Source organism: Parastagonospora nodorum, assembly GCF_000146915.1.
Source record: "Parastagonospora nodorum SN15 chromosome Unknown scaffold_15, whole genome shotgun sequence".
Classification (NCBI taxonomy): Eukaryota; Fungi; Ascomycota; class Dothideomycetes; order Pleosporales; family Phaeosphaeriaceae; genus Parastagonospora; species Parastagonospora nodorum.
Genome location: NW_001884563.1, coordinates 586,988 through 613,426, shown reverse-complemented (window position 1 = coordinate 613,426; position 26,439 = coordinate 586,988). Strand labels below are relative to the sequence as shown.

General features: G+C 52.3%; 8 protein-coding genes across 8 annotated transcripts; 6 read left to right on the top strand and 2 right to left on the bottom strand.

Moving 5' to 3' along the window:
• Positions 1-1,587: 1,587 nt before the first annotated feature.
• SNOG_09717 (hypothetical protein) lies at positions 1,588-3,243 on the top strand (the record flags this gene model as incomplete). The annotated part of the gene is made up of 2 exons (XM_001799951.1): positions 1,588-2,703; positions 2,749-3,243. The coding sequence occupies 2 exons, from the start codon at positions 1,588-1,590 to the stop codon at positions 3,241-3,243; spliced, it is 1,611 nt and encodes a 536-aa protein (XP_001800003.1).
• Positions 3,244-3,910: 667 nt separating this feature from the next.
• On the top strand, positions 3,911-4,285 carry SNOG_09716 (hypothetical protein; the record flags this gene model as incomplete). Its single annotated transcript, XM_001799950.1, has 2 exons — positions 3,911-4,039; positions 4,232-4,285. The coding sequence occupies 2 exons, from the start codon at positions 3,911-3,913 to the stop codon at positions 4,283-4,285; spliced, it is 183 nt and encodes a 60-aa protein (XP_001800002.1).
• A 230-nt stretch (positions 4,286-4,515) lies between these two features.
• SNOG_09715 (hypothetical protein) lies at positions 4,516-6,291 on the top strand (the record flags this gene model as incomplete). The annotated part of the gene is made up of 2 exons (XM_001799949.1): positions 4,516-5,164; positions 5,225-6,291. The coding sequence occupies 2 exons, from the start codon at positions 4,516-4,518 to the stop codon at positions 6,289-6,291; spliced, it is 1,716 nt and encodes a 571-aa protein (XP_001800001.1).
• Positions 6,292-7,459: 1,168 nt separating this feature from the next.
• Positions 7,460-7,683, top strand: SNOG_09714 (hypothetical protein; the record flags this gene model as incomplete). Its single annotated transcript, XM_001799948.1, has 2 exons — positions 7,460-7,467; positions 7,524-7,683. The coding sequence occupies 2 exons, from the start codon at positions 7,460-7,462 to the stop codon at positions 7,681-7,683; spliced, it is 168 nt and encodes a 55-aa protein (XP_001800000.1).
• Positions 7,684-9,417: 1,734 nt separating this feature from the next.
• SNOG_09713 (hypothetical protein) lies at positions 9,418-9,942 on the top strand (the record flags this gene model as incomplete). The annotated part of the gene is made up of 2 exons (XM_001799947.1): positions 9,418-9,676; positions 9,734-9,942. 2 exons carry the CDS (start codon positions 9,418-9,420, stop codon positions 9,940-9,942), a joined length of 468 nt encoding a protein of 155 aa, XP_001799999.1.
• A 360-nt stretch (positions 9,943-10,302) lies between these two features.
• SNOG_09712 (hypothetical protein) lies at positions 10,303-10,605 on the bottom strand (the record flags this gene model as incomplete). The annotated part of the gene is made up of 1 exon (XM_001799946.1): positions 10,303-10,605. The coding sequence occupies one exon, from the start codon at positions 10,603-10,605 to the stop codon at positions 10,303-10,305; it is 303 nt and encodes a 100-aa protein (XP_001799998.1).
• Positions 10,606-11,597: 992 nt separating this feature from the next.
• Positions 11,598-19,640, bottom strand: SNOG_09711 (hypothetical protein; the record flags this gene model as incomplete). Its single annotated transcript, XM_001799945.1, is given in 7 exon segments — positions 11,598-12,160; positions 12,199-12,646; positions 12,698-13,132; positions 13,151-18,695; positions 18,743-18,927; positions 18,974-19,322; positions 19,576-19,640. 7 exon segments carry the CDS (start codon positions 19,638-19,640, stop codon positions 11,766-11,768), a joined length of 7,422 nt encoding a protein of 2,473 aa, XP_001799997.1. The 3' UTR covers positions 11,598-11,765.
• A 482-nt stretch (positions 19,641-20,122) lies between these two features.
• Positions 20,123-24,043, top strand: SNOG_09710 (hypothetical protein; the record flags this gene model as incomplete). The annotated part of the gene is made up of 7 exons (XM_001799944.1): positions 20,123-20,294; positions 20,433-20,991; positions 21,239-21,274; positions 21,426-21,531; positions 21,569-23,486; positions 23,512-23,769; positions 23,844-24,043. 7 exons carry the CDS (start codon positions 20,123-20,125, stop codon positions 24,041-24,043), a joined length of 3,249 nt encoding a protein of 1,082 aa, XP_001799996.1.
• Positions 24,044-26,439: the final 2,396 nt, after the last annotated feature.

Genomic DNA, 26,439 nt, shown 5'->3' with positions numbered 1-26,439 from the left:
TTATGCGTGCGCTCCTAGAGACTATAAGATCATGTTGTGTAGGTGCAGAGCGGACACGAATTTTGCCGCTGCCTAGTGAACCTCTAAATCATCTTAGTAACGCGATAAAACAACGAGTCAAGCTTGATGTGCGCGACACCAGGCGCAGGCAAGATTCCTGTCCGCCTCACCTAACGAGATGATGTTAAGGTAGCCTGAATATTCTTAAAAACTTTTGCAGAACTAGATAAGAGTATCTTAGAATAGCGTATATCTTCAGGCTTCCTTCAAAATCTAAAACATGCTCCTGAAAACTATTAGAGCACTTGGTGCATGTGCAGAGCGGACACCAATACTGTCGCTGCCTGGTGGCGACAAGGCATATCATTGTGCAATGATGCCGTCGCATATATGTCGGGAGAGATGATCACGAGCATTGTGGACATAGGCTGCCAAAAGTGAATAGCTGTCTTACGCCCTTTCGTGTACAAGTAATCCAGGCTGCGCGAGGGCAAAAAAGAAATCTGCGCTCCCAGAATCGAACTAGGGTTTTGAGGAGGTTCGTGTTCGTTGAGACACATTCATTCCAACGAGTCTGAGTCTCTGTTGAAGAACTTCAGACAGTCTACATCATGCAGCATTGACTCTTAGAATGGAAGCAGATTTCAGATGCTGACTCTTGCACTTCATATCGATAGCACGCACAATCGCGCATGTGGAGGGCCCGTGGAGAGCCGCATCCTTATCCCCAGGTTAGGCCCGCCCACTAGCCAGCCTGCGACGTCAATGCCGAGCCCTGCAGCTGCCCCGACGTGCATCCCGCCACGCGCCTTGCTTGATGCCAGAACACTCCCATAGCTTTGCGGTCTTATCGCAACAACTGATCGCGTTGCTAGCGGCCTGTCATTGCTTTGCACATCTTCTGGATCGATAGCACTATCGATTGGGTCCACCAGTAAGTGGAGTTCGTTTTCGCCCGGCAATCCTCCCCAGCTTCATGTCATCATCAGTCTCTCCGGCGCATCCGCCAGCTGTCACACTGCTGCGAGCTTGCAAGTCTCCTATTCGCTCTGCTGGCATGTTGGTCGGACTGCTCACGAGTATCATGGAACCAGTCTTCCGCAGGCATCCTGGGCTTTGACAGTTGGCAGCAAGTTTGAACTTTGGCGCCCAGGACCCAGTATTCTGGCTTTGTCTTTTGTCAGCTCCGGCTCTGTCGGAGTCTATGCTCTGACCCTGCGTACGGTCCTGCGTACAATTGGCGACTTGTGATTCCGCTTTGAGTAATCGTCCAGTGCTAACTGACCAGTGCCCATCGCACCCTACTTCCAACATGGCGGCGGGCAGGTCCCGCTCCGGGGCGTCCTGCCGTCATCGCATACTCCGGCTGCCATATCAGAAGTCGAAATCCCTGATTACCCATCCATAGCAGTATACTCCCCCGAACCCCCCAGTGGGACGCCAGACGTTGCGCCGGACGCTTCTCTCGAACACGTCGTACCTACCATCGATATTCCTACATCTCATTCTTCGCATGACCAATCAACCCAGCAAGATCTCTCGTCCCTCGCTGATGTTAGTGGGCCATTGCCCGGCTCGGATACACAGATGAAGGCCAAGAAACCTGCAATCGCTGCTGCGGGTACCTTCTTTGGCCTCTTTTCGTTCTCTCAAATATACCAAAACGTGTTGTTCGAACGGTTAACGCCGTGGTCGGAGCGCTTAGAAGAGAAGGCTTGGGTAGGATCATCAAAATCTTGGGTAGAGCGCAAGACATGCAACTGGTTTGGACTGTGTGGTCTTTCACACCTGGACGAGTCGCAATGGACCAGCAAGATCGAGACACAGAATCAAGGTGACAAAGTAAATCTTACGGAATTCTGGCATGATGCGCAAGCCACTCTGGAGGACTTACCCTCACAAGAGCGTGAGGTGCCCCAATACGTCCTTGATTACGCGCCACTTATTTATCTCTATTCTGGGGAACAATACTGGCCAGGCGACATAGTGGAGCATTTAATCCACACCACCCCGCATCTCAACTACACGCCTCTGCAAGCGACTAGCGACCATCCCAACCTTACCAATTTGGGCGATTTGAACAAGTGGGGTAGATTCGTCTATCTGCAAAGTGATGACAATGTCGAGGACCGACCAAATTGGCTCGGGGGAGAGACGAATATCCCTAGTGCACCTGGTGGCGACGAGGATGATGAAAGTTGGAGAGACCACGACCGTGGCAAGGGGCATTATGAAGAAGACAAAAGCGGCAAGAACTCCAAATGGTTCCACGTAGGACCAGGCGATGCAGAGGAGAGAGGTGGCATCGTCCCGGCATCCACATCCCCTGGCCACCCGATCCCGACCAGAACACCTGAGGGTGACGAGCTCGTTGATAAATACGGGACATGGCAGCCCGAGTTACGCAGTCGACAACGACGACGTCAGCTTATGGGGAAGAAGGTCGTCGGTGGTAGGAGTGACGCGCCTGCAGTGCTGGTCACCGTGCCCAAGGGTGATGGCGTCGTGGATGCATTCTGGTTCTTCTTCTATTCTTATAACCTGGGCAATGCAGTATTCAACGTCCGTTTCGGCAATCACGTTGGAGATTGGGAGCACACTGTTGTGCGCTTCCACAACGGCGAGCCTAAAGCAGTATTCTTCAGTGAGCACAGCTTCGGTGAGGCATACACGTACGAGGCCGTCGAGAAGATTGGCAAGAGAGTAAGTTCATTGTTTCAGTCGCATGCTATTTACTGACTCTTTCAGCCTGTTGGTTTCTCTGCCACTGGAACGCACGCAATGTATGCGACGGCTGGTGTCCATCCATATGTCCTTCCTGGCGGCATCCTACACGATGTGACTGATCGCGGCCCGTTATGGGACCCTGCCCAGAACATGTACTCATTCACGTATGACTACCGAACCGACAAGTTACTTAGCTCGAACCTTACACCAACTGCCCCCACCAGCTGGTTCTACTTCGCAGGCCACTGGGGCGATAAGTTCTACCCGTTGAGCGATCCACGACAATACCGATTTGTAGGCCAGTATCATTACGTCAATGGTCCGCTCGGACCACGTTTCAAGAACTTGGGTCGTCAGGAAATCTGCCAAGGAAACGGAGAATGTGTGTTGAAGAAGTGGATTGGAGACAGGCGCGGGACAGAGACAAAGCGATACCCTCATGTCGGCCGTGGCGAAGAGATGAGCGAAGAAGATGCGAGGCGTGTGTTCGGCTCCGAGTTTGACTCTGCATCATGAAGCGATTTGCATTTAGTCTTTCACTGCACGGCGTTTGCTCGGGGTTGAACTGGAGTCGATTTGAGCGTTGTGCATGCCGTTTTTGTACCAGTACAGCGACACATCCGTTTCGAGATACCTACATAGCCGATATGAACATACGTTTTTCCACAACACCGCAGTACTTGACTCAATGCAGCAAAATTGTCAAAGACTTTGATGGCGAGTCTGCTAGCATCATGGTTCTTGTGTTAGGGCTGCGGCAAGTTAGCCGGCCGAATGCTGACCGCGTGTAATGGTGCAATCATTGCGACAAATGGGGCCATTGACGTCGCGACCACGTCCTCTCAACGAATGCATCGAACCGCTTGAAATGAATATTGGGGGTCGCGCAGTCCCAACAGTCTGCCACGGCGTGATAAACAAGTTGTCGCGCCGTCGCTCCGCTGCTAGGACAGGCGTGATGTGAAGAGCAAGATAATGATAACCGGCTTAGCTGGGTTGGGCTACCTGCGAAGAGCTAGGCGCGCTGCATGACTGTATCTCTGGAGTAGGGGGGGGGCTGTCGAGTGTACATGCGGCGTCGACACGCTGTCCCACCTGGTCCGACGTCGCTCAAGGAAAGTCTACCTGCCACGACGAAGCAAAGTCGATAATTATTCGGAGTCTGACCCATCGTCAAGCAACGATGTCGTCGATGCAGAAGAACAGTGGAGCTACCGCGCGCCTTACAAGTGGAGCGCCGGGGCGTGATGTCTCGGTGACAAAGCTTTATCTTATCGCGTCGACAGCCTACAGCTGCGCCCAGGGCTGGCTGGTATGCATGCATCATCCACCACCTGTACAAGACAGTTTCACAGACAGGGGTGCTCAACACATCCTACATCCCTCACATTTTGACTTGACCTCTTCTCTGTCCTGTTCCTTCGACTCTCATCACGCGTCCCTCCATCTGTTAGATTGCTCCACCTTTGTTTTCCCGGGAAATCACGCCTGATCACCGTTTTAGCGTGTCGTCGTGACATCGTCTAACATTATCCCCACCCCATACACCGCCAGCTAGGGGACTATCGAGTTCGCGACGAAGCACGAGGCCTTGGAAAGATAACACTCGAATCGCCCCCTTCGCTGCCTCAGAATCTTAACAAGGCACTCCATGAACCAACTTGTCGAGCCTCTGGTCACATAGCCTCCGCACCTGTCCAAGGTCCCGCGTGCCTTGCTTCTTGGGAGACGTGTCTCCGAGATCGCCACACCACCCCGCGCTGAGATCCTCCTTGGATACCTTCTATCATGGCTTTCCGACAGCAGCAGCGGCCTAAGAGCTCGCGACAAATATCCTACAATGCACCAGAACCTGCACCCGACGCTGCTACCGCCTCACAGCAGCTCAAACGACCACTAGAGGCCTCCGAAGAATGGATCCTCTTCTCCCCAACCGCCCCTTCTACCACTGCCCGCACACAGACTACCTCGACCGAACGAACACCACGAACAGCTGGTCTGTCAAGGTTCAGTGAGTTCGGCTCACTTGAGACTGCAGCCCAGTCCGAGGACGGCGATAATGGCACCTTCCTGGACACTGAGGAGGAATTAGACAGTCTAGATGACGGTCTACGTGCTTTCCACGAGCCTTCTGACTACGGCGCGCCAGCAAGCAGGCTGGTCCAAAGCGGCGAGACTGTCTTACCAACCCACGATGGCCTGGGCGAGTTCCTCACTGATGCGACTACACAAGAACACATGTGGCAGTTTGAGCAATCACGACGGCGTACCACACGAAGACGGTCAAGTGTCCAGAGACACTTCTCTATCTTAGATCAGGTGGATGAAGGCAACCAAGAACAAGAAAGGCGCCAGCGCATTGAGAAATGGCGGCTAGAGCAGAGCAAAGCGCTGCTGGAAGAGATTGAGAAAGAGACTAGGCGGAGACGGCGAATGAGTACGCTCAGCGCTTCCCGAAGTCGGATAGACAGTACAAAGCAGGACACACCGCGGACAGTTCCAAAGCCTGCACCATCTGCTGCGGAGACGCAGAGTGACTCGTCGGAGGAAGGATCCGAGTCTTTCTGGCAACGAATAACGAGGAGGGTGATCCGAGACCTCATCGGGCTGGACGAGGACACATTGTCGGTTATCTTTGGTGAATCACTTCCCGAGGAACTGAGTACACCAAACCGGGGTTCTTCCACAGAGTTCTCTGCAGAAAAAGCCCTAGAAGATGCAGGCATTGACCCGTCGACAATGTCAGAAGATGGTTGGCAGACCCGGATACTCGAGCGAGTTGCGCGAGAGCTTGGAACACTGGTTCATCAACTGTCCGAGCATCCTGGAGCATTTGCCACATACCAGCGCACACAGTCAGCACCGGAATATGCAGGCCTGACATCAACGACGTTCAAGCCGACCCTGCCAGCCGAGTTGAGCTCAGTACGCCCCGTCAGCTCGCAACCGACCTCCGATTCGCCTGCATCGGCTCACTTTGCGCCTACCTTTCAACAAACACCTCACGTTTACAGTGAAGCGTCATTATGGGGCATTGAAGAAGAGCCTGCAGAGGTTGACCCCTTAGATACCCGCACACCTCCCGCCACTCCTGCCAATATTGCCGAAGACCTTGTCCGTGAGCGCGAATACTGGGAGCGTGAGCTGGACGTCAACATGATCTTCAGCTTCCTAGTCAAGCGCTTCACATCACGACGCTCGAACATCTCATCACCACCTCGCAAAGCATCGAGCGCTCCCTCCAACGGCACCGACGAAACTGTAGACTCTGCTCGCCGAGCCGCCATCATTCGACAGCATCACCCTTTGGTCAGTAGGACGACGGAACGAAGACTCCCGACGTCGTCCTCATCCACTCAACATAGGGAGATGAAGCGCAAGGACGCTACGTATCGCACGTACTATAACCCCCAGGCGTCTTTGAGGCATCAGAAGCTCAGAAGTAATTCGAGCTGCGCGAGTCAGAGCACGAAGAAGAGCAAGCGCAGCAGTAACTCGGCACGCAACTACTGGGACCTCGGCGGGTCTGTTGGTAGTGGAAGTGTGCTTGCTGGCGAGGTGTAGATGTGTAGGTGTAGGTGATGTGTTTTGATATTGAAGATGGAAACGAAAGGAACGAACTTTACTCTCAGAATTTTGGCTTAGAACGATTGTTTAGCATACTGGGTTGCATGAGCGTTGGAGCGCGGCTTGGGTTGTTGACGGCTTCTTTACTCTCACTACTCTTAGGACACATGATACCTTTTTTGCAATTCTGGTGGGATTTGGTGGTGTAGCATATGGGCTTGTGGGTTCTGGGCGATCTCCATTCGGTATATATATTGGAATTAAATTAAGAAGATTTGAATGTTGCAGCCGCGGAGATCCCACCATTCTTCGACACCGATAAATGTGCACTTAGGCTCCCCCCAGCTACATGAAGGGTCACGTTTCTACCACCTCCGCCAAATCCGATCTCTCGGTAAGCTCGATGCGCGAGTCTCTCATGCCATTCGCATCCATGGTCCCTGGACGAGCAGGCTGGCTTCACATCTGCGAATCTCAGGCTTCTTGAGCTTGGCCTATGCGAGTCCTTCTTGCCGACAGTCTTGCAGACGTCAATATATTCTAGAATCAAGCTGCACTTGCCAGACCATGTCCGTAGACTCAGCCGTTGGCCGTCCAAGGCGATTACCGCCTGCGTAGTTTCTTTGGACGACGCGATTAGCCGGACCGTGAGAGGGCCGCAGGAAGCTGCATCATTGGGGTTGGTCGCATGCGTTCCAAGCCTGACTGTTTCACACAGAGCGCTTCGATATGGCGACACTGGCAAAACACTTCGATGTGTGTTTGTCCATAGAATGGAGACAGCGCATTGTCAACGGCAGCGAACATTATTTCCATCCTCACCTCTACTTACGCTTTTTGTGCTTGGGACTGCATACACTTTCGCTGTTCAGTGAATTTCTCATAGCAGTGTTAATAAGATGCGGTCGGATGCTCAAAAACTCAGTCAGGAACTCGAACTTGCGATTACTGGTCCGGAGTACAATTCGTTAAGAATTAGAGGGGGTTTAAGTTCCGAAGCACAGAAGCTCGCCCAGTTAAGGCTTGAGATGGACGACCTGCCTTCGAAGGCTGGAGGGAGGGAGAGAGATGGTATCTCATTTGGCGCCATATTGCATCATTGAGGAAGAGGAGAGCATGGAGACGGGAGTTGAATCGCATTGACAACCTGGCCATGATTTTCAACATGCTCAGGTGCGTCAGTCCTCACACAAGCCTTCTGGTGCCACGATATAGGCTGACTCAAGCAGAATTGCAAAAGGCACGCAGGAGACAACTGAGAAAATTGAAGCTATCGTCAACACACTAAAAGCGAGTATTGGAAAAGAACACGGATACGGTGTCACAGAACAGGAAAGAGAAGGACAAGCTGCTGACGTTGCTAGCTTAGATGCTTCGAACGAGCAGTGAATCAGACGAGAGGGCGGTTGTGAAATGTTCAGAACGAGAGACCAGCGATAGCGAAAAACTATGAGATTGTAAACCACAATCTAGTGGCCAGGGTTTCTCGAGTCACGTAAGACTCGAGACCAGAGCAGAGCATAAATCTAGGCAGGTACCATGGTGAGCTATTAACCTCGAGTCCACGTTTGGCGCAAGCTTTGCATCACAGCACTTGCTTTATAAACAACGGATGAATATTCAACCACCACCGTTAGACAAACATGCGTTCAAGCTTATATCAATGGCGAGCATACCGGGCTTATAAGCTCGATCGGGGTCAACATTGTCTCTCTCACTCTGGCACGGGCCTCGAAAGCCTTGAGTTGTGTGTCAAGAATGGCAGCTTAGCAGACGAGTGAAACATAGGACGGAATCACTCCTGTATTGCTGTAGGCAGGCTCTAGGCGTCAGTCCTTGTGTTCTCATCGCCCCTCTGATATGTAATACTCTCCACCGCCATGCTTCGTTCCTATCTCATCAGCGATCGCCTCTACTCTTTTGAACAACACAACTTAAAAGATCAACTATACACACTTCCACTCCATTATCTTTTCGAAGAGTTTGGCATATCACTCGACGAGTTACGCTCCGACGTTGCAAATTTTCCTCATCTAAATACTTCAGTTCAGCAAGAGATCGCCCGGGAAGATGGACAGCAACGGTAGTTTCGGTAGTCTCTCGAACGGCAGTTTCTCCAACAGTTCCTTTTCTTCATCCACTCCTGTACATCAGCCCCATGTACAAGAGAGCCCCGAACAGGGGCTTCGGGAACAGACACAGCCTCGATACAACCCGCCACAAATTGACGACTACATCAATAATCTCATCGATCACAATGTAGCCGAAGAAGACTGGCGGGACGAGAGGTGTGCTATATGCCAGCACGAATTTGGCACGGAGGATGGTCCCTCAACCTCAGCAACGAACCCAGACTCGGGTGTATCTCCAGCATTTCGCATGGCGCCTTGCAAGCATCTATTCCACGTAACTTGCATACTGAACTATCTCCAGACTACGGAACCCAACCGCAACCGTTGCCCGTTGTGTCGCGCTGAAATGTGCCAGACCGGTATTCCGCGTCCAGAGACCGTTGCACGGATGCAGAGCATGTATGAAAGCATCGATGGCCGACCATGGTGGAACGAGGCCAATTACGCCGCCATCATAGCCTACGTCGATGAGCAATTCGCTCTTCAGGGTCCAGGAGATGCGGCACACTTCGTCCCCATTCCGCGCATGGCCCTTGACTGGTGGGTAGCCCGAGGCGATGCACAAGTCAGCTGGGAGCAGCGAAACAGCCATGGACGATGGATTGAAATGATGGCTGCTATGCGACTACATGATCTTATCCGTTACGCTCATGTGCAGCATACGTGGCCTGGAATTAACTTCATGTGGCTGTGCCATGGGATTCACCGCGAGTATACTCGGTTATATGGTCAGCCTCAGCCTCAGCCTCAACCCTTGGGCGGTAGAACCTCACCAGATAGACGTTCTGAGGACCAAATTTCGATTGGTTCAACGGCATCGACTGTTCGAGATGACGAAGTTCAAGAACTTGGACTTGAGGCTGCTACGCAAGCGGCGGAAACCCGGGCTACTAGATCGCATCGGAATCAGGATAGACGGGATAATAGAGTGTCTTCCCGGCCATTACCTCCTCGACCAGCAGATGATGGGCCACGCATTGGCATACACCAAATGTTTGCTTATCTGAGGGCTGAAGAGGCACGGAATAGCCAGAACAATGACGAACTCGTCCCTGCTGATCGGAGCACTACTGATGAGCAGGCTGTTGTCGAAGATGCTGACGACGTTTTCAGAATTGAACGACCCCTGCTGCCAGAGAATCAAGTCTTCGACGAAGAGTACGCAGACACAGACTCTCCAGGCCACTCAGATGACGATGGCTCCGACGACGACGCCCCTGCCACCATCCCTAGCTCAGACAACGCCCCCAGCCTGACGCAGACCACCGAGTCCGAAAACGACAAGTGAAGTGCACTAGGCGCTCCAGAACAGCTAGAACCCCTCAACCGTGAGTTCCTAGACGCTGACGCCGACGATGAGGACGAGGAGCCGTTCCCGCCGCGGAAGAAGCAGAAGCGGGGGAGGGAAGACACTTCTCGGGTGGATGAGGAGAGTGAGGAGGTGAAGGACGAGGGGCCGCAGAAGATTGAGCGGGTAAAGAAGCACGTGAAAGAAATTAAGGTAGACATTGAGTAGACAGATCTTCTTGTAGAACCAAATCAATTTCATTTCAATATTTCCGTAGCATGGTTGAATCAGTTGAGCTTTTTGTAGAGTCCCGTGCTCAATAGTCTCATAAGACCCAGGCCAGACAAGTTCTGATTCTGGCCTCATGTATGCGACTTGAGATATGTATCCATCTTATATCCATCTTGTGATCACTCTCTCCGTTCTAGCTTGCTTTAGATCCCGTTATCCGCCAAGTTCAAAGCCAACTTTGCACCCTGGTTATCCACTGCTTGCTCTAGCTCTTTGCGCTTGCCCCACACCATGTCTTGAAATGTCATCGGAAGTATCCTCCAATTGCGCTGGGAGTCAAATCCGTAGACCAATTCCTTAAAGATTCTTGCGTCCTTGCGAGACGAACTCTTCAAGTGTCTCGAAAAGATCATCGGCGTACCAGAACAGGCCCCAATCAGAAGACAAAATCTTGTAACGCACATGAGGAACAAGTTGGGTCAGCGTAACGAGGCTGCAAACGAGCTTGCGGCGACCAGCGGTCCAATCGGGGAGTTCGAGCTTGATGACGACTGATCGTAGGTTTTGCAATGTTTGGGCGCCTGCTCGTCGTAGGAAGAACTCAAAAGCTTCATCAACCTGGGACCCATCGGGTGAGGCCGAAAATTCAACTTTCTTCATAAGTCCAATGTGTTCTTCTGTGAACTCGAACTCGTTGGCTTTCCATAAGACGGAGGCTACCTCGCCGTGAAGCTAGCGAGACACTCGACATAACGCGCTCAAGCCGTGTAGCCCCACGAACGTTCCGACACGAGTTTTGGGATTCAATGTCGTCTCGTAAGTCAACCACTCCCAATGCAAGCGTTCGTCACCCGTGAGAACATATTCAGCGATATGCAGTCGAAGCTCAGTAGGTAAGTCCATGAATGGGAACGGCAAAGCCGATTCAGCCCTCTCAGAAAGAGGTGTGTCACGTAGCTGCAGACCGATTTCGACGTGTTTACGCAGTGAGGGTTCTGCTTGGAATCTGCTGAAGTATCAAAGTCCTGTGCCTAGAGCGCGGATCATGATGTGAGGTGCTTACTGCCTAGATAACCGCAAGAACAGGTCACGGTCCGTCATGCTGAGACTCTTGAGTATATCAGTCACTTCCGCAGCCGCAAGCTGGACGTCGTGGGCTTCATTTTCGTTGGGTTCCGTAGTCGCAGCGCCGTCTTTTGGATTGAGGAGAGTAGCTATGATGGGCCACTCGCAGTTGGCCACTCGTCGGAACTGAGGGGTTGAGAGATGTAGGGGAAGGGGGAAGAGACGGCAAAGAGCAAACGAAGTTGAGTAGGAGCAACCCGCCAAGCCTAACAGGCGACGCGCTGGCAGGAGACTAGTCCTTCTAAACGCAGAGAGCATGGGGCTTGACGAGATCAAGATGGATAGTGGGGCGAAGACTAATATCAGAGCAAGAGCAGGTGAAGGTGGTTAAAAGCAGGTAAGAGTAGTCGCGACCGGCGCGTTGCTGCTGGCGGAGGCGGTGCAGGTCACGGTGAAGGGACAGGAGTACAGAGGGCATAGGGTGCAGCGGGCGGCACGCAGGGTTGTTGGAAGGCTACAGGTTCTTCACTGGGTATCAAGATATCAAGAACCGCGTCACTATCACCCAAAAAACATCAAGTGAAGTAACAGGCTCAATCCTCATTAATCATATCCAAATCCCTCCTACACAACCAGCCAGAAAATCTCAGCTCTCCCACCGCTGAACCAAAGAACTCAACGCCCGATGCTAAAAAACAAACGCCGATGTAAACAGAGAAGCCATGCCCAGAAAGAGCTTAGACCCCATGCTCATCCTACAAAAACGCCCTTGACCTGATAATAACCCGTATAGTACGTTTCCGTTTAACTCCACAATCCCCGCCGTCCCGGCCCTCGTCCTCATCCTCGCTGTCATCGACCTCCATCTCGACCTCCTTCTCGCCATACATGCCATTTTCATGCTCATGTCCGACAAGCGTGCTCGCGCCATCATCCTCATCAAGATCAAGCACGACCCTCTCCATATACTCCTGGCCAATAGTGGAATCCTTGCGTTCCAACTCCTTGACATGATTCTTATTAACAACAACAGCCGTTGCTGGATCCTCTTCTTCTTCGCGGTGCGGATCCAGCTTCACTGGTAAAAGATACCGGGACCTCCAGTTCATCCCCGTCTCCTCGGAGGCCCCATCAACTACAAAAAACCCTTCTGGCCGGATACGCGTCGGAGGTTGCTGCGGAGGCTACCGTATTTGCCTTTTTCGCTCGATGCTACTTCGCCCATCTCGCCCATTAATAGGCCGATGGAAGAGCCGCGGCGGGAGCGGGCGTCGCCTGCGTCACTTCCTGCAGCGGCGGGGACGCCGAGAGCGCTTCGACGTTCGACGCGAAGGTTCTTCCATCCTTCGAGTTCACGCTCAAGACGTAGGCTCTTCTCTCTCTCCTCACGGAGTTCACGCTCGGCGCGCTTAGCGGCAAGCTGACTTGACGAATCTGAGGATTGAAGTTCGTCGATGGTGGCGAGTAGGGTTGACATTTTCTCACGAGCCTTGTTCAGATCCTCCATTACTGAGGCGTTTTGCTTGTCGCGACGCTCGATCTGGGTTTGCAGGTCCTTGACGGTACGGTCGACGTTGCGGACGCTTCGCGATTCCGTGAGACGTGTTGATTCCGAGGTCTCAAGTGCCTTCTCAAGCTATGAAACATGTTAGTGAAATTCGAGTGACTGGGTTCGGATAACGCTTACCTCTTGAATACGGCCATGAAGGAACCTAACGTCCTTGCCGGCAGAGCCACTGTAGCCCTTGGTCTCCAGATCTACAAGGCGAAGCTGAAGGTCTTTTAGGCCCTTCTCGACTGCAGCCTTGTCCTTGTGCAATTTTACATTCGCTTCACGCTCTGCGACAATGTCCTTTTGCAACTCTTGTGCCAATGCCTCAGCACGGCGCATCTTGCCTACTGCAGCGGCAGCAATGTCCTCTTGCTGTGCCAAACCTGACTTGAGCTCCAAAAGCTCACGGTCGTAGGTGGCAGCGTTGCGCATCGCCGGCGAGTCTGAGCGCGAGAGGTCCTCAAGCGCATCTGCAGCCTCTTGCAGACGTGATTCGAGGCGTCGCTTCTCCTCGATAGCTGAGTCTCGCTCAGCAGCGAGGTCGTCGACGTTGGTGCGCAGGTTGCGAACCTGTGAAAGCAGACTTACGATCTTCGATTGTGCTTCGTTGTGGGCGTTGGCCGCCTCGTCGCGAGAGTTCGAGATAACTTGCAAAGTCATCTCAAGACGGCTCTTCTCCTTGGCCCAGGTGGAAGAGTTTAGGACCTCGTCATCCCACTTGCTTCGCATCTCCTCAATCTCCTCGCGCAATCGGCCATTCTCTTCACGCACATAGATGACGTTCTCCCGTTCGACATCGAGTTCGTGTGTCAATGTTGAGAGCTCAGTCTGGTACTTTCTCCGTGTCTGCTCCAACGACGTTTCACCATCCTCAACATCGTGAGCATGCTGGCTTCTGTAGTCCTCGAGCTCGTTTTGGAGGCGTTTCTTGGCTTGTAATGCAGTCTCCAGGTCGGTCGACAAGTCTTCGACGCGCTCTTCAAATCGCTGAACCTGTCGTTGGAGGTCTTCAACCATGCCATCCATGTTCTTGCGCTCAGCCATGACGGTCGCACAAGTCTCTTCAGCTTCACGCGCCTGCGACTTGGCAAATTGCTCGGCTCTCGAAGCCTTCAAAACAGAGATTTCTGCTTGTTCAAGCTTGTTGAAGTAGTCATCAGCCCTGTTCTTGTACAGGCTGAGGTTTGATTGAGCATCGACCAGTGTTGAAGTTTCATTGTCCAATCGAATTTGGAGGTCTGCAAATTCTTGTAGCAGTTGGTTGTGGTTGGCATGCTCTTGTTCTCTCTCCAAAGCGAACTCGTCGAAGTCCATCTTGATCTCTCGCAACTCATTCTCGATGGCAATCTTTGCTTGCTTGATGTCGTCAAATGCTGTCTTCGCGTCGGCAAGCTCGTTGATCGCCGCTTTGTGGGCCTGTACGACCGATTTGCGGGACTGCTCTTGTGATGTTATAAGATCGAAGAGCTCTTCGTGAGACTTAGTCTGGACTTCCTGGTAGGAGAGCTGGCCTGATTGAAGGCTGTGTTCGAGCGCAGACACCTTCTTGGCGGAATCATCGAGCATGTCATGCAAACGATAGTTCTCACGCTCCAGCTTGTGTACTCTCCGGACAGACGGGCTGTCGTCTTGGTAGCCGTTGCGAACAGGCGATCGCTCGATTTGGCTTTGCAGATGCTTGTTGCGCATCTCTGACATTTGTAGCTGATTCTGCACGAGCTCAAGTTCGGCAGCCATATCCATACGGTTGTTGAATGCGACAGTGTCAACAGTACGATCTGAGCGAGCAGAGTTATCTGTGGCGTTGCTGATATGCCTCTGGTTTGTTGGCGTGTTGGTGATCGAGAATGGCCTACGGTTCTCGCTATCCTTACGAACATGAGTAGGCGATCGGCGTGCGCCCGCTTGGTTGACTTGACTGCTGTTCATCTCCTCTAGCATTGCACGCTTCGAGTTAGCATGACGAGCATCCATGTTATTGAGCTCATCCTCGTGCCTTTCCCGGAGCTCATCCAACTGAGCCTCAGCGCGCGAGTATCGCTCAGCTGCCACACGCAGAGCTTGATTGGCAGCCTCCAAACGCTCCGCAAGATTGACCGTCTTGGTGATGTCCGGCTTGGCAGCATCGTAGGTGATGGTGACATCGGCGCCTTCGGGGTCGAAAACCTTGCGTAAGAGCATGAGCTGTTTGTGGCATTCTTCAAGCTCGCGGTTTGAGTTTTCCAGAGTTGCCTGAACGGTGCGAGTGTTGGCCTGAGCTTGTGTTCGAAGCTGCCTCTCGGTCTCCAGCTTTCTGTTGACATCTGCAAGCTGTAGGTTGAAGGTCGAAGACGCTTTTTCGGCGTTGCGGCTGGTCTTGTGCTCTCGTGTAATTTCATGGTTCAAGTCCTCAAGACTGAGAGAAAGCTTCTCTTTTTGCTTCTCTAACGAGGCAATGGTGAGCTGAGCGTCCTCAAGTTGACTGAAGAGGTGCTTGCTCTCTTCTTCAGCCTTGGCCTTCTCGTTCGTCAATTGTATGATCTTCGAACGTTGGGTTTCTCCAGCACGAGAACTAGATCGCGCAATGTCTAGGTTCTTCTGCTGTAACTTGTTGAGAAGGGCACGATTGTCGTTTTCGGATGCAGTCAAACGGCCTTTAACTGTGACGAGTTCTCGCTCGAGGCGCTCTTTTTGTTGGTCATTGCGCTCTTTGAAAGAGTCGGAGTCCGCTAGCATCTGTGTAAGATTATGAACTTGCTCGGCAAGCTCATCGCGTTCTGCTTCTAGCTGATCGAGCTGTTGGTCTTTTGCTTCAATCTCCCGTTGCTGTGCTGTTTGGCGTTCCAAGGCCAAACGGGACTGAACACGCTCTGCCTCCGCATCGGCATCAAGTTTCTCCTCCTCAAGCTTCATGTATTTCTCGCGGAGGGTACGCAGTTCGCTCTGATAGTCCTTGCGCTCCTTCTCATGATTGGCACGAGACTCATTGGCTCGTCGTAGAGCGTCTTGCTGGACGTACATCTCCTTCTCGATGGTGATCTTGGACTCGTTCAAGGCATCGAAATCTCGCTTCAAAGTGTCGTACCTATGCTCGCCCAGCATCTCCACATCGTCGCGAGACTGACGCTCCCGGCTTAGCTCCTTCTGCACGTGGAAAAGGTCTGCTTTGAGGGTTTCGATCTGCTCCTCTAGAACCTTTCGGCCTTCGCTGCTCTGTGCGTCTTCTGTAATCTTCTCCTCTAGGAGGCGCTTGGTATCAGCAGCTTCGCGCTCGAGTTGCTGCTGCTGCGAGCGCATAGCATCAACTTCAGCCTTGGCGTCTCGTAGCCGGCTCTGAAGATCATCGTGTTTCGAAGCCAGTGTGCGTTTTTCGCTGTCAAAGATCTGGCGATCAGATTCGTAATTCTTAAGGTCCGTCTTGAGGATAGCCAGTTCACTTTCCTTGCGCCTGATTAGATCTTCGTAGCTAGTCGAGGTCGACGAAAGGTCCGCGATTTGTTGTCGAACTTGGCGATTTTCGTCCAAGAGTTCCTTGATCTGTTTCTTGCTCGCTTGAACTTCTTTAACTGATGCTGCCAGCTTGATATCCAGATCTTGGTCGGTCTTGAGCAGCTTTGCCTGAAGCTCTTCAAGTTTGCGCTCCTTCAAGTGCAGGTGGCTGGTGAGCATCTTGACCTCTTGACTCAGAGACTCTTCGGCCTGACTACGTTGCGATTTGGCGGCTTCCAGCTCTTGTAGCTGCTGGTCCATTTCAGCAAGTTGTGTCTCAAGATCTTGTTTCTCGTCTTCCAGGCTGCTGATGATTTGACTAGCCTGTTCCAACTCTTTGCGCCAGACTTCGGCTTGTTCTTCGATCTTTTTCTTGGCCTCCATGAGTTCGTCTAGTTGGTCTTCTAACTTGTCCTGGTCTTCGATAGCTCCGGCAAGCTTCTCGGTAAGCTCAGCCTCTCGATATTGCAGGCGTTTGAAGATTTCTTCCTTGTCGAGTGCTAAAGCACGCTCACTTTCGAGCGTCTTCTGGATACGCTGGATGTCCATCTCGGCTCTCCTTCGCTCATCTTCAACTCGCTGCTTCTCGGCGGCCTCGAGTTGCATCTTCTCTTCCAGCTTCACGATCATTTCGTCACGCTTCTTGACTTCCGCGGCTTGGCGAGTAGCTCCAAGCATGGGCCTCATGCGCGCAAACAGTCTCCACCATGGGTTTGACTGCATGTCAAGATAGACCTGGAAGTTCCTTTGCACAATACGAGTGGCTTCAGCACGATAAAGTCGCTTGTGTGCGAGGCGACGTTGGACGAATCCTCGAGCTGCTGATTGGAAGCGAATCATGATATCTCGGATGAGTGTGTCACGCTGGTCTTCAAGCTCGGCCAAAACACCGGCTCTAAAGAAGACCTTGGTCAGACCAACACGATATAGTGCTCTGTCAAGGTTGAGCTTCTCCAGTATCATCTTTGCTGCGACCTGGCCCTCAAGGTAGCCTTTGGGGAGGTCTCTGCATAACACCTCGTATCGCTGGCGGAATTCGACAAAAGGCAGTCGATTAGGGAAACCTGTACGTGCGATACGGATACCTTCTAGTACACCGTTGCATCTGAGCTGATCGAGTACGAGGGGCGCGCTGAACTGTTTGGGTCGCTTCTTGTGATTTGGCAAGATACATCGAACGAAATGGGGATGTGTCGAATGAAGCTGGGTCATCAAGGAAGACAATTGCTCTTTGTGACGCTGAGCAACTGTTCGGAAGAGACCCTTCTTCACCCTATTACGGGAGCTTCCAGCATCATCTTCAACATCGGCACAATCCGTGAAGAGGTGAGCGATTTGCTTGTCGCTAGAACCAGCCAGGAGTCGTGTTACATTGTCGTTCAGCGGATCCTTGTTCTTCTCCAGCCAGCCTTCTGTGGAGTATTCTACTTCGGCGGCATAATGCGTGAGCATGAAACCTTGAGTAAGTAGCGATCGCTTGTACTTTGTACTTTTGCGGTCCCATAGGGAGTGTAGCTTCTCCGTGAAGGTCTTATCGGTGGCCTTTGGCATGACACTGTCCTCGTCCAGACACGAGAAGATACCAATCGGGTTAGGGAGCTCGATGAGATCAATAGTTGGCTGAAGATCGCGACCGAAGTCGATGAACTTCCACTCAATCTGCTCGCGAGCATACTCCTCCTGCTCAAGAACGAACATGTGATGGTTGAAAAATTGCTGCAATTTCTCGTTGGTGTAGTTGATGCACAGCTGCTCGAAGCTGTTCTCGTCGAAGATTTCGAAACCGGCGATATCGAGAACTCCGATGAAGTGAGAGTCATCTCCTCCGCTACCAGCTTGGTCAAGCTGCCGGTTGATACGGTCAACTAGATCTCCGAAGCCACGCTCGTAAATGCCCTTCGCCAAAGCATCGATGGATAGATTGACTTGCTCCGGAGTTTGAACCTTCTCAACCCATTCTCGGCCAGCTTTGACTCGTGGATGTAGAAGCGCCTTCACGAAGTCGTCTGAAGAGATGCCGAGCAACTGGGAGACAATCCTCGCCTGTGCCTCCGCGGCAAGATCAAAGGTTGCTTGGTCTGCTCGTCTGCTCTCCTTCATGGCCCGAATGTTACCGAGGTGGAGGACAGCCGCTACTGTTCGTAGTATGGAGGTTTGATCTTTGTCCGTGAATCCCATGATGTGGAAGGCTTCTATCAAAGCGTTCCACTCATCCCGATCAGATACTCCAGAAATCGCATCATTGCCGTGCTTGGTGTAGTCAAAGTCTTCGATCTCCTTATTGTTCAGATGCAAGTCCTGCTTCATCTTGCCATCTGCTCCTCGCAGAAGCTGGTAGAAGACATGGTAGTTCCGCTCATTCGAGTTGATTCGTACTACCCTGGATTTCTCCAGGAGGTACCAGTCAATGTATGCTCCAGCTATTTGACCAGTCGCAGTGAATTCGATCCTAATGAACTTTCCGAAACGAGAGGAGTTGTTGTTGCGCACGGTCTGGGCATTTCCGAATGCTTCGAGGATTGGATTGGCGCGGAGGATCTGTTCCGACAAGTTGGAGAGATGGCGTCCTCCCGACTTGGCTCTCGTATCGTCTGAATTTGCGACCGCAGCCAAATATTGAATGACCTTCTTGGTGTTCTCAGTTTTACCTGCGCCAGATTCACCGCTATGGTATATTAGCAGGGACACAGTGGAATAAGAGATTGCACTTACGTGACAAGAATACTCTGGTTCTCGCCCTCGTCTACCAGATTCCGGAAAGCTTCGTCCGCCATGGCGAAAATATGCGGTTTTGTTTCCTCTCTACTCCGCCCTCGGTACATGTTGATGTATTCTCGCGAGTATATTGGGAGCGGACAGTAGGGATTTATTGTGACCAAAAAGAGACCAGAGTAAGTCTGTATTTGTTAGCAGGCGCCAAACCATACAGCTCGCCAGACGTACATATATCAGATCCGCCTGGTATCGCATATGAAGATTGTGGATGACTGAAGGCTCGTTCAAGTGCGTGAGTTCTGCCATGTCGTCGGCTTTATCGAACTTGGCCGGATTGACCTTGTCGACCGCATCCGCCTCCACCTCCTGCTGCGAGCCATTGTCGCATTGTACGAGGATTCGTCCCTCTGGCAGATCTTCCACAACCCATCCCCGGACAAATGCAGTCGCCGGATCCCTAAGCCAGACATATCGCTTTCCTGAGAAGTCATTCTCGCCCTCGACTATGCCGCCTAGCCGCGGCGTCTCCTGACCGTCTTCCGATATGAACTGCGGTGCAAATGTGCCCACAGGTGTGCTATTGCGCGCAGAATTCGACCGTAATCGTGATGTATCGCTTCGTCCTAGTAGCGGGCTACTGAGTTGTGTGAGAGACTGATTCCGAAGGTGGCCCATTTTCGGCTCGTCTGCGAGGGGCGACGAGATGAACTCAGATTTTGGGCGCGCGTTGGGCGTTGGCCCTGGAGATGGTGATTGTGTATTATTCCTAGAGAAGGGGCTGTTGCGCGACTGGCGTGCAAAAGGCCGTCCTCCATTTGGTGCAGGCGCACTCATCGCGTTCTTGGTTGTGAGACTGGGGTAAGTGGATTGTGCAACCTGCAGGCGCGCGACGCATTATAGAAGGAACGCAAGACCGAAAATCAACAGTCCTGCAGAAATGGAAGGTGCAGACCAATTTTATGTACAAGGATGCACTGCACAGCGCCGAAGTTAACGATGGTGGTTACAGAGGTAATGGAGAGGGGCGGCTGTATGCGCGAGCACGTTCGGCTTGTTGTTTGTTTGAACCGACGCCAGCGGGCGTCGAGGCGCCCGGGGCAACCCTCCATGGTTAGGACGCGAACGTGCGCACGTGACGGCAGAAAGGCCGCTAGCAGCCGCCCAAATTGAAGATCTACCGCGCGCCTTCACTTTCTGCCGTCGCGACTCCAAATCATCAACACGGCGATCGATTATCGCATCAACTATAGAATCCTCGTCGCCCCTCTTCTTTGCTCGCCCGACACCCGCCTTGCTGCCCAATGATCTGACGCAAGCGCGACTGTAATAGAGAGAGAAGTGAGAGACGCGAAGAGCTTCCAGATACACTGAGCCAAAATGGCGCAACACAACTATGGGCAGCCATACTACGACCTTCCCTTCCAGTTTCCCCCTCAGCAGCAAATGCAACAAATGCAGCAGTCGATGGCCCATGCGCCGCCACCAAACGCGCAAGGCAGCTCTCAGGCAATGCAGCCCGCACCTGCCCCAAATGCTTTCTATATTCCTGGTCTGCAGCAACAAGCGCCTCCCTCAAATGTTAACCACCATGCCTACAGCCAAAACGCTCAACAACCCCCGTATCCGCAAGGTAATTCCCTCTCCACGGCATCGAAGCGCCTCTCAAACTGAGACTGACTTACCGCAGCTGCGTGGCCGCCACCTGATCCTGCCGCTTTCTTTGCCATGATGCAAAGCGCTGCCATGAATGGACAACCTCCACCACCCATTCCTGGCTTCGCTTTCCCTTCACAGTCGTTCCTTCCTCCCAACTCTCAATACCCCGCGCCACCGATGCCGTTCCCTCTCCCACACCAGCAACAAAACACAATGGCAGCTAGTGACCGCATCCAAGAAGTCATGGACAGCGACAGAGAAGACGGTGAGGTCAGCGAAAGTGAGGCTGCCTCTCTTGTGCCGAATGGTAAGGCTTATGGTCGAACACATGCCGAACCGCCACGCTCTGCTCCACAGGCGAAGCAGGCGTCGCCACGGATTGAGGAAGGCTACAATCCCGACAGACCAGCCGCTGGCCAGATGAAGGTCAAGGAGCCCGTTCGACGAGCATCTCCGCAGCTACCTGCCCCGCCACCTGTAGACCCAATTCAACGCGACCGAGACCAGGCGAAGCAGTTCATTAAGCTTCTACATAGCAACAACATTGGCTATCGTACACTGGCCAAAGAGCCTCTGGACCTCGAGCAGTTGCGAGGTATCTATCAAAGTTTAAATCTGCCATCTGAGCCTGCACCTATCCTGCCACCCAAAGAGGTTGCTGCGACACAAAAGCTACCTTCGCAAGCGTCTACAAACTTAGCAGTTCAGCCAGTCTCGGGCAGCTCAGGACATCAGCCTACCCCAGCTCCTATGCTCAAGACGGCAGTTCAAGCCGCTCCTGCATCTAGTGCAGCTCCATCCCCTGTTGATCGGAGGGATTATATCGCTCGTCTACAGGCAGCCAAACTCGCAAAGCAAGCCGGCGCAGCGAAGGCAAGTCCACCACAACATATTCCACCAGTGGCGAGTGCACCAGCTGCGCAAGCGGTGAAAGCCCCTCAACCAATCACAACGCCCACTCCAAAAGCACCCATGACCGATGAGCAAAGGGCACGTACAACTGAATTGATCAAACAACGGCTAGAAGCGATGAGGGCTGGGACAAAGCCGTCCACTCCAGCTGCAACAGCTCCAGCCTCAGTCTCGTCGCCTTTTCAGAAGACAGAGGCAAAAAGATTGCCGGCTTCGCAGCGCGCACCCTCTGGGACAACAACTCCTGTTCATCAGTCGTACAATGCCGGATTCACCGGAATACCTGGGCTATTCATGCAACCCTCTTCTTCCGTGGATAACGCGTCTAGACCATCGCCGTCTGTCCCTCAAAAGCGGCCCGCTCCTGTCGATTCGACCGAAGCCTCTACGCCGCGCGGCTCTGCGACGCCATACACCCGACCGTTGGGCGATTCTCCTCACGCATACAATGAAGACCAAATGATCATTGAGGTCAGCGATGATGAATCTAATGGCAGCGACATGGATATCGACAATGATCAGGCACCTCCATCAACGAGCGTCCAATTCCCAGGAATGTTACCCAAGCTGCCATCTCAGCCAACTTCTGTTCTTCCCGGATCATCCGCTGCCAGCACGCCCGGACCGCCAACTCCAGCTACACAGGCCCGAGAGAAAGAATTGAAGAGGAAGGAAGACCAGCTGGCAGCTATGAAGGAGACACTCAAGAAAAAGCTTGCTGAAAAAAGGGCAAAAGACAAGGCTGCAGCTGCGGCATCCTCCCCAGCACCTCAAAGCGCTTCGTCAGAGCAGAATGGCATTGCCACGAGTCACCAAAAACACAGCAATCAGCTTGTCCAACCTCCTCTGAACGTGCTCACCACCGCTCCCGGTGACACCATGCAGGACACGAACGAGCTTTCTAGAGATGTGAAGCGACGTCGCAGAGACGAGATTGTGTCGAAGCTACCTGTTTTCGATGTTGAGCTTGCTTCCAATACCAGTAGAATCGCAGAATTGATGAGGGAAATGGAGGTGTTGAGGGCGCAAAGTCAGAAACTTGCCGAAGATAAGGAGCGGCTCACACGTGAGCTAGAGAGCATCGGGGTCGACACCGAAGGTATGTCGCACGATGAAATGCGCGCCAAAAAGGATGAGATCGAGCACGAAATGCCATCCGAACGCGAATCCATGGCTGCAAATGCAGGTACTGTCTTTGCCCCTCCGACCAATGCTCCAGTCTCCGCCTCTTCAGGTCCTGTTGCTGAGGGACAAGACATGGTTCATACTAGTTCAGTATCTGAATATCCAGTATCATCGGGGCAGGGAGAGGCTGCTGCACAGGTTGCTCTTCTTCCTGGCTTAGGTCAGACTTCTCAGTTGAAGGTCAACAGTGCAGTGGCACCTGCCCAGGCTTCAACTGTTGACCGCGTCGCAACTGTGGAGACTGCTGGTTCCGTCATCGACGCATCACAGTTCTCACATAATGTGTCTGGGCTTGAGGATCCAGCGGCTGCAACCACTCAGCTGATGGCTTCGGATAAGGCTACAGTGGAGCCTGAGCAGCAAGTGAACAATGGTGCAACTCCACTCGATGAGGACGACTTCTACTCTCCAGCACCAGCAACTGAGCCTGGCCAGGGGGAGAGTCTAGTCCAGGATCTACCCCAAACATATTCCGAAGCTCAAGCTCTGGACGCCCCCTCTCCGTCTGAAGAAGGGGAGGTCGAGATGTCGGTTTCTTCCGAGGATGAAGAAGAGGAGTATGAGCCTGATGAGCTCGTGGTCACCGAAGAGACCATTGACCAGAGTGCTCAGCTTCCAGGACCAGAGGCAGCGCAATCTGTGGCATCTAATGACGTCTCTACCGAGGACGAAGAAGCTTATGAGCCTCCTGATATTGATGAGGCAATGCCCGATGTGCAAGCTGATGTTTCTGTCCCAGAAACTGACTCGGTCGAAGCTGGTGTCGAAGCTGATATAGAAGCGGAAGATGGTGAAATGGACATAGCTTCCTCATCTGAGGATGACTCAGACTCAGATTCAGACTCGGAATCAGAGTCCGACGGAGAGATTGCCGAAGAGTCTGCAAACGACAAGACCATTTCAGCAAGCAATGCAGGGCTGCAGACCATTAACGTTGCTGACGATCTAGCTCCAGAGTTGCAGCCTGAGAATGCATCGCAACACGTACGTCCAACACTCGCCTGCAAGCGTAGCTAACCGGGAAAAGGCATCTGCCGCTCATGAGGAGGTAGAAGCGGCCAAGTTCACCCCTTACGAGAGTCCACTTCGCATGTTCAAGTCGTATCGTTACCATCCAAACTTTACGAACGATGTCACTGGCGGCTTTATGTCCTCCACATTCAGCCATCAGATCGACCCCAAGAAAGCTCTCTGTCAGTACGAAACTGCAGGAGGTTCTTGTAACGACAAAGACTGCCCCGATCAGCACTTTCGAGATTTGGGCATCACTGGTGCGTATTGACAACAACCGAATCGGCATCGCAGTACCCCTCCATTGCACGCAGACTGACTTTTGTTCTTTTAGGTGAGACGCTACTAGTTCAGCTTGGTACTGCCAATCCAGGGAAGACCCAGGAAGAGAAGCAACAGTGGAACGACGGTCTTCGTAGCGTTTTAAACGACCTTCGCAAGAGGCGTATCAAAGACCCCAGTGGCATCGCTGCTGAGATCACAAAATACCGTCGCGAGTTCTTGAACGACGACACTCGAGTGGTCAACCTTTGATCCGTGTAAACTTGCGCGCTGATGGTGCAGGCTTTCGAAGCCTCCGCCTATCAGTAGCCGTATACCGACGTGCAACTGACTCTAATCATGCAGTACAGCACGTCTTGTCTTATACTTCTTTTCTTCGAGCCTGTCGATGAAATCATCACAAACTTTTCTTCGACTCTTATAATTTCGACTACCTTGTTCGGCGCTTGGCGCGACTGTAAGCATCGATACCCACTGCATTGGTACGGAGTTTGGATCTACCACTTATACTTCCCCTTGGTCAAGCACAAGTTGGTGTGTCATGGGTATATGCACGCCTGTTCAGGCAGCATAAATCTTATAGCACGGAAAGTGTCCGCAACTGCCTCAGCTATGCAGAGATGGAGCTACAGGTCTGCGCCGACAGAGCAAGCCGGGCTTGTCTTACAACGAGATCTGAATGTCTTGTCTACATGGTAGTAGCTGAGGTAGATGTGGATATGGATTCCGTGATGATAGCATAGGTACATACATAATAAACATTATTCTTGGACATCACTCGCCCAGTAGCCTCTCTCGCCACGAACTGAGATTGCATCTCACTAACTACCAGGGACAACAGACATCCGCCCATCTTCCATACTGAAGCTAGCCTTTTCATCACAACTGAACTCTGAAGGCGCTGAGAAGGCAGAAGGGCAGGAGAAGATAGAAGAGAAGATAGAAGAGAAGATAGAAGAGAAGATAGAAGAGAAGATAGAAGAGAAGATAGAAGAGAAGATAGAAGAGAAGATAGAAGAGAAGATAGAAGAGAAGATAGAAGATGAGGACAAACAACGAAGTCCAAGTCCAACACCAAGCGAAATCGTGCTGCGCGCGGATCTGGCGTATACGGGTCTTCTAAGCGATTTGAATGCGCAGATGATGAGGGATGGAGTTGGCGTGCGTGCGGGAGAGGAAGAAGAGGTTGATGGCATTACTAGCGGAACTTGTGGAGAGGAAGGAGAGGGATTTCAGGAAGGACCAGGACGAGAGGGACCAGGACGAAAGCGGAGGAGGGGGGTGAGGGAGTGAGGAAGGCGGGCTACTGGTTTGTTTAGTACGAATGAGTGTATATTTTACGGTGGTTGTGAATATTTTGCCTGCTTGATTTTATGTCTTTGATGGAAGTATTAGATTGGTGATTATGGGATACTGTTCAGGTCTCTTTTGTGGAAGGAAATACATATTCATGTTTGATAGAATGCATACTATGCAATGTCTTGGAGATGTGGTCTGCTTGATGTTTTGAAACAGAAGAGGGAATAGTACTTGGCAATTGCGTGCTTGGTTAACTGAATCTACCAAGATTGTCGAGCGCACGCCCAACGCACACGCACATGCGACGCTTATCGCCTTTTAATATCAGTCAAACAGCCCCATACCTTTGTCGTAGCACTACAAACCGTACACATGCACCACAGGAAACTTCCGCAGGTGTTGTTGGGCTGTGCTTACCACCGACGCCGTAATTTAGACGTGCTTCTACCGTGCGGTACCGCATCTCACCGAACATCCCTCAGACAGATTAGTCTACATCGAACAGCCGAAACGCGAGGCAGGCCATGACTCATGGCCAAGCTCCCGAGCAAAGTGCCGTGCAGCCGTCATAAGCAGCCTCTTTGTTCGGGCATGCTTCTTTGTCTGACGTGACCCCAGCTAACGGCAGGTCGCATGAACCATCCATCACGAGATGCGGCTCAGCCAGTAACTCTTCAGTCGCCACACTTGGGGGACGCCGTAATGGTAGTTGAGGACGGGAGCAGTGGTGAGTGGCTGAGCGATACGAAGGAAGTTGGTACTGGCTTCCCCGCGCTCTTGGTTGCATATCAACGTTCCGGAGCATTGGTTGGTGATCCATGCGCAGAGTTTTGAGCTAGCCCTGGTCTTGCTAGGAATGTAATATCGGAAACCTGCTCCGAGACTGGTACGTCCCAACGAAGTGTAGATCGACCTTGAAACTTTCTTTGCACGCCATGTCGCCTTTTTACGCTCGTGGACGTGACTCTCAGAAATGGTGGTATTGAGCTCAAAGTTGAGATGTGTGGTCGCGATTCCTCTCGGCTAGTCCGAACTGTGGGTCGTAATGTGGAGAGACCAAAAGCTAGGCGTGATGGTCGACAGTACAATCGTCCAATGACCATAACTGAATCGTGATCCGGTGCTTTAGTGGTTTCCAAAGCGTAGAAGCGACATCCGGTGAGCCGCTTGCAGGGTAACGGTTGCGATGATGTGCACTGTTCTTTCGCTCGCGTGAGGGTAGAGAATTTAGCTTACACGAACGGGCTCTCGAAGTAAGATAAGTCTGTCGAGTCAGAGGCGGACTGGAAGGATACAGCAATGGCTGCTGACAAGATAGAGCGTCCACCGTAGTCGTTGAGCTGCACATG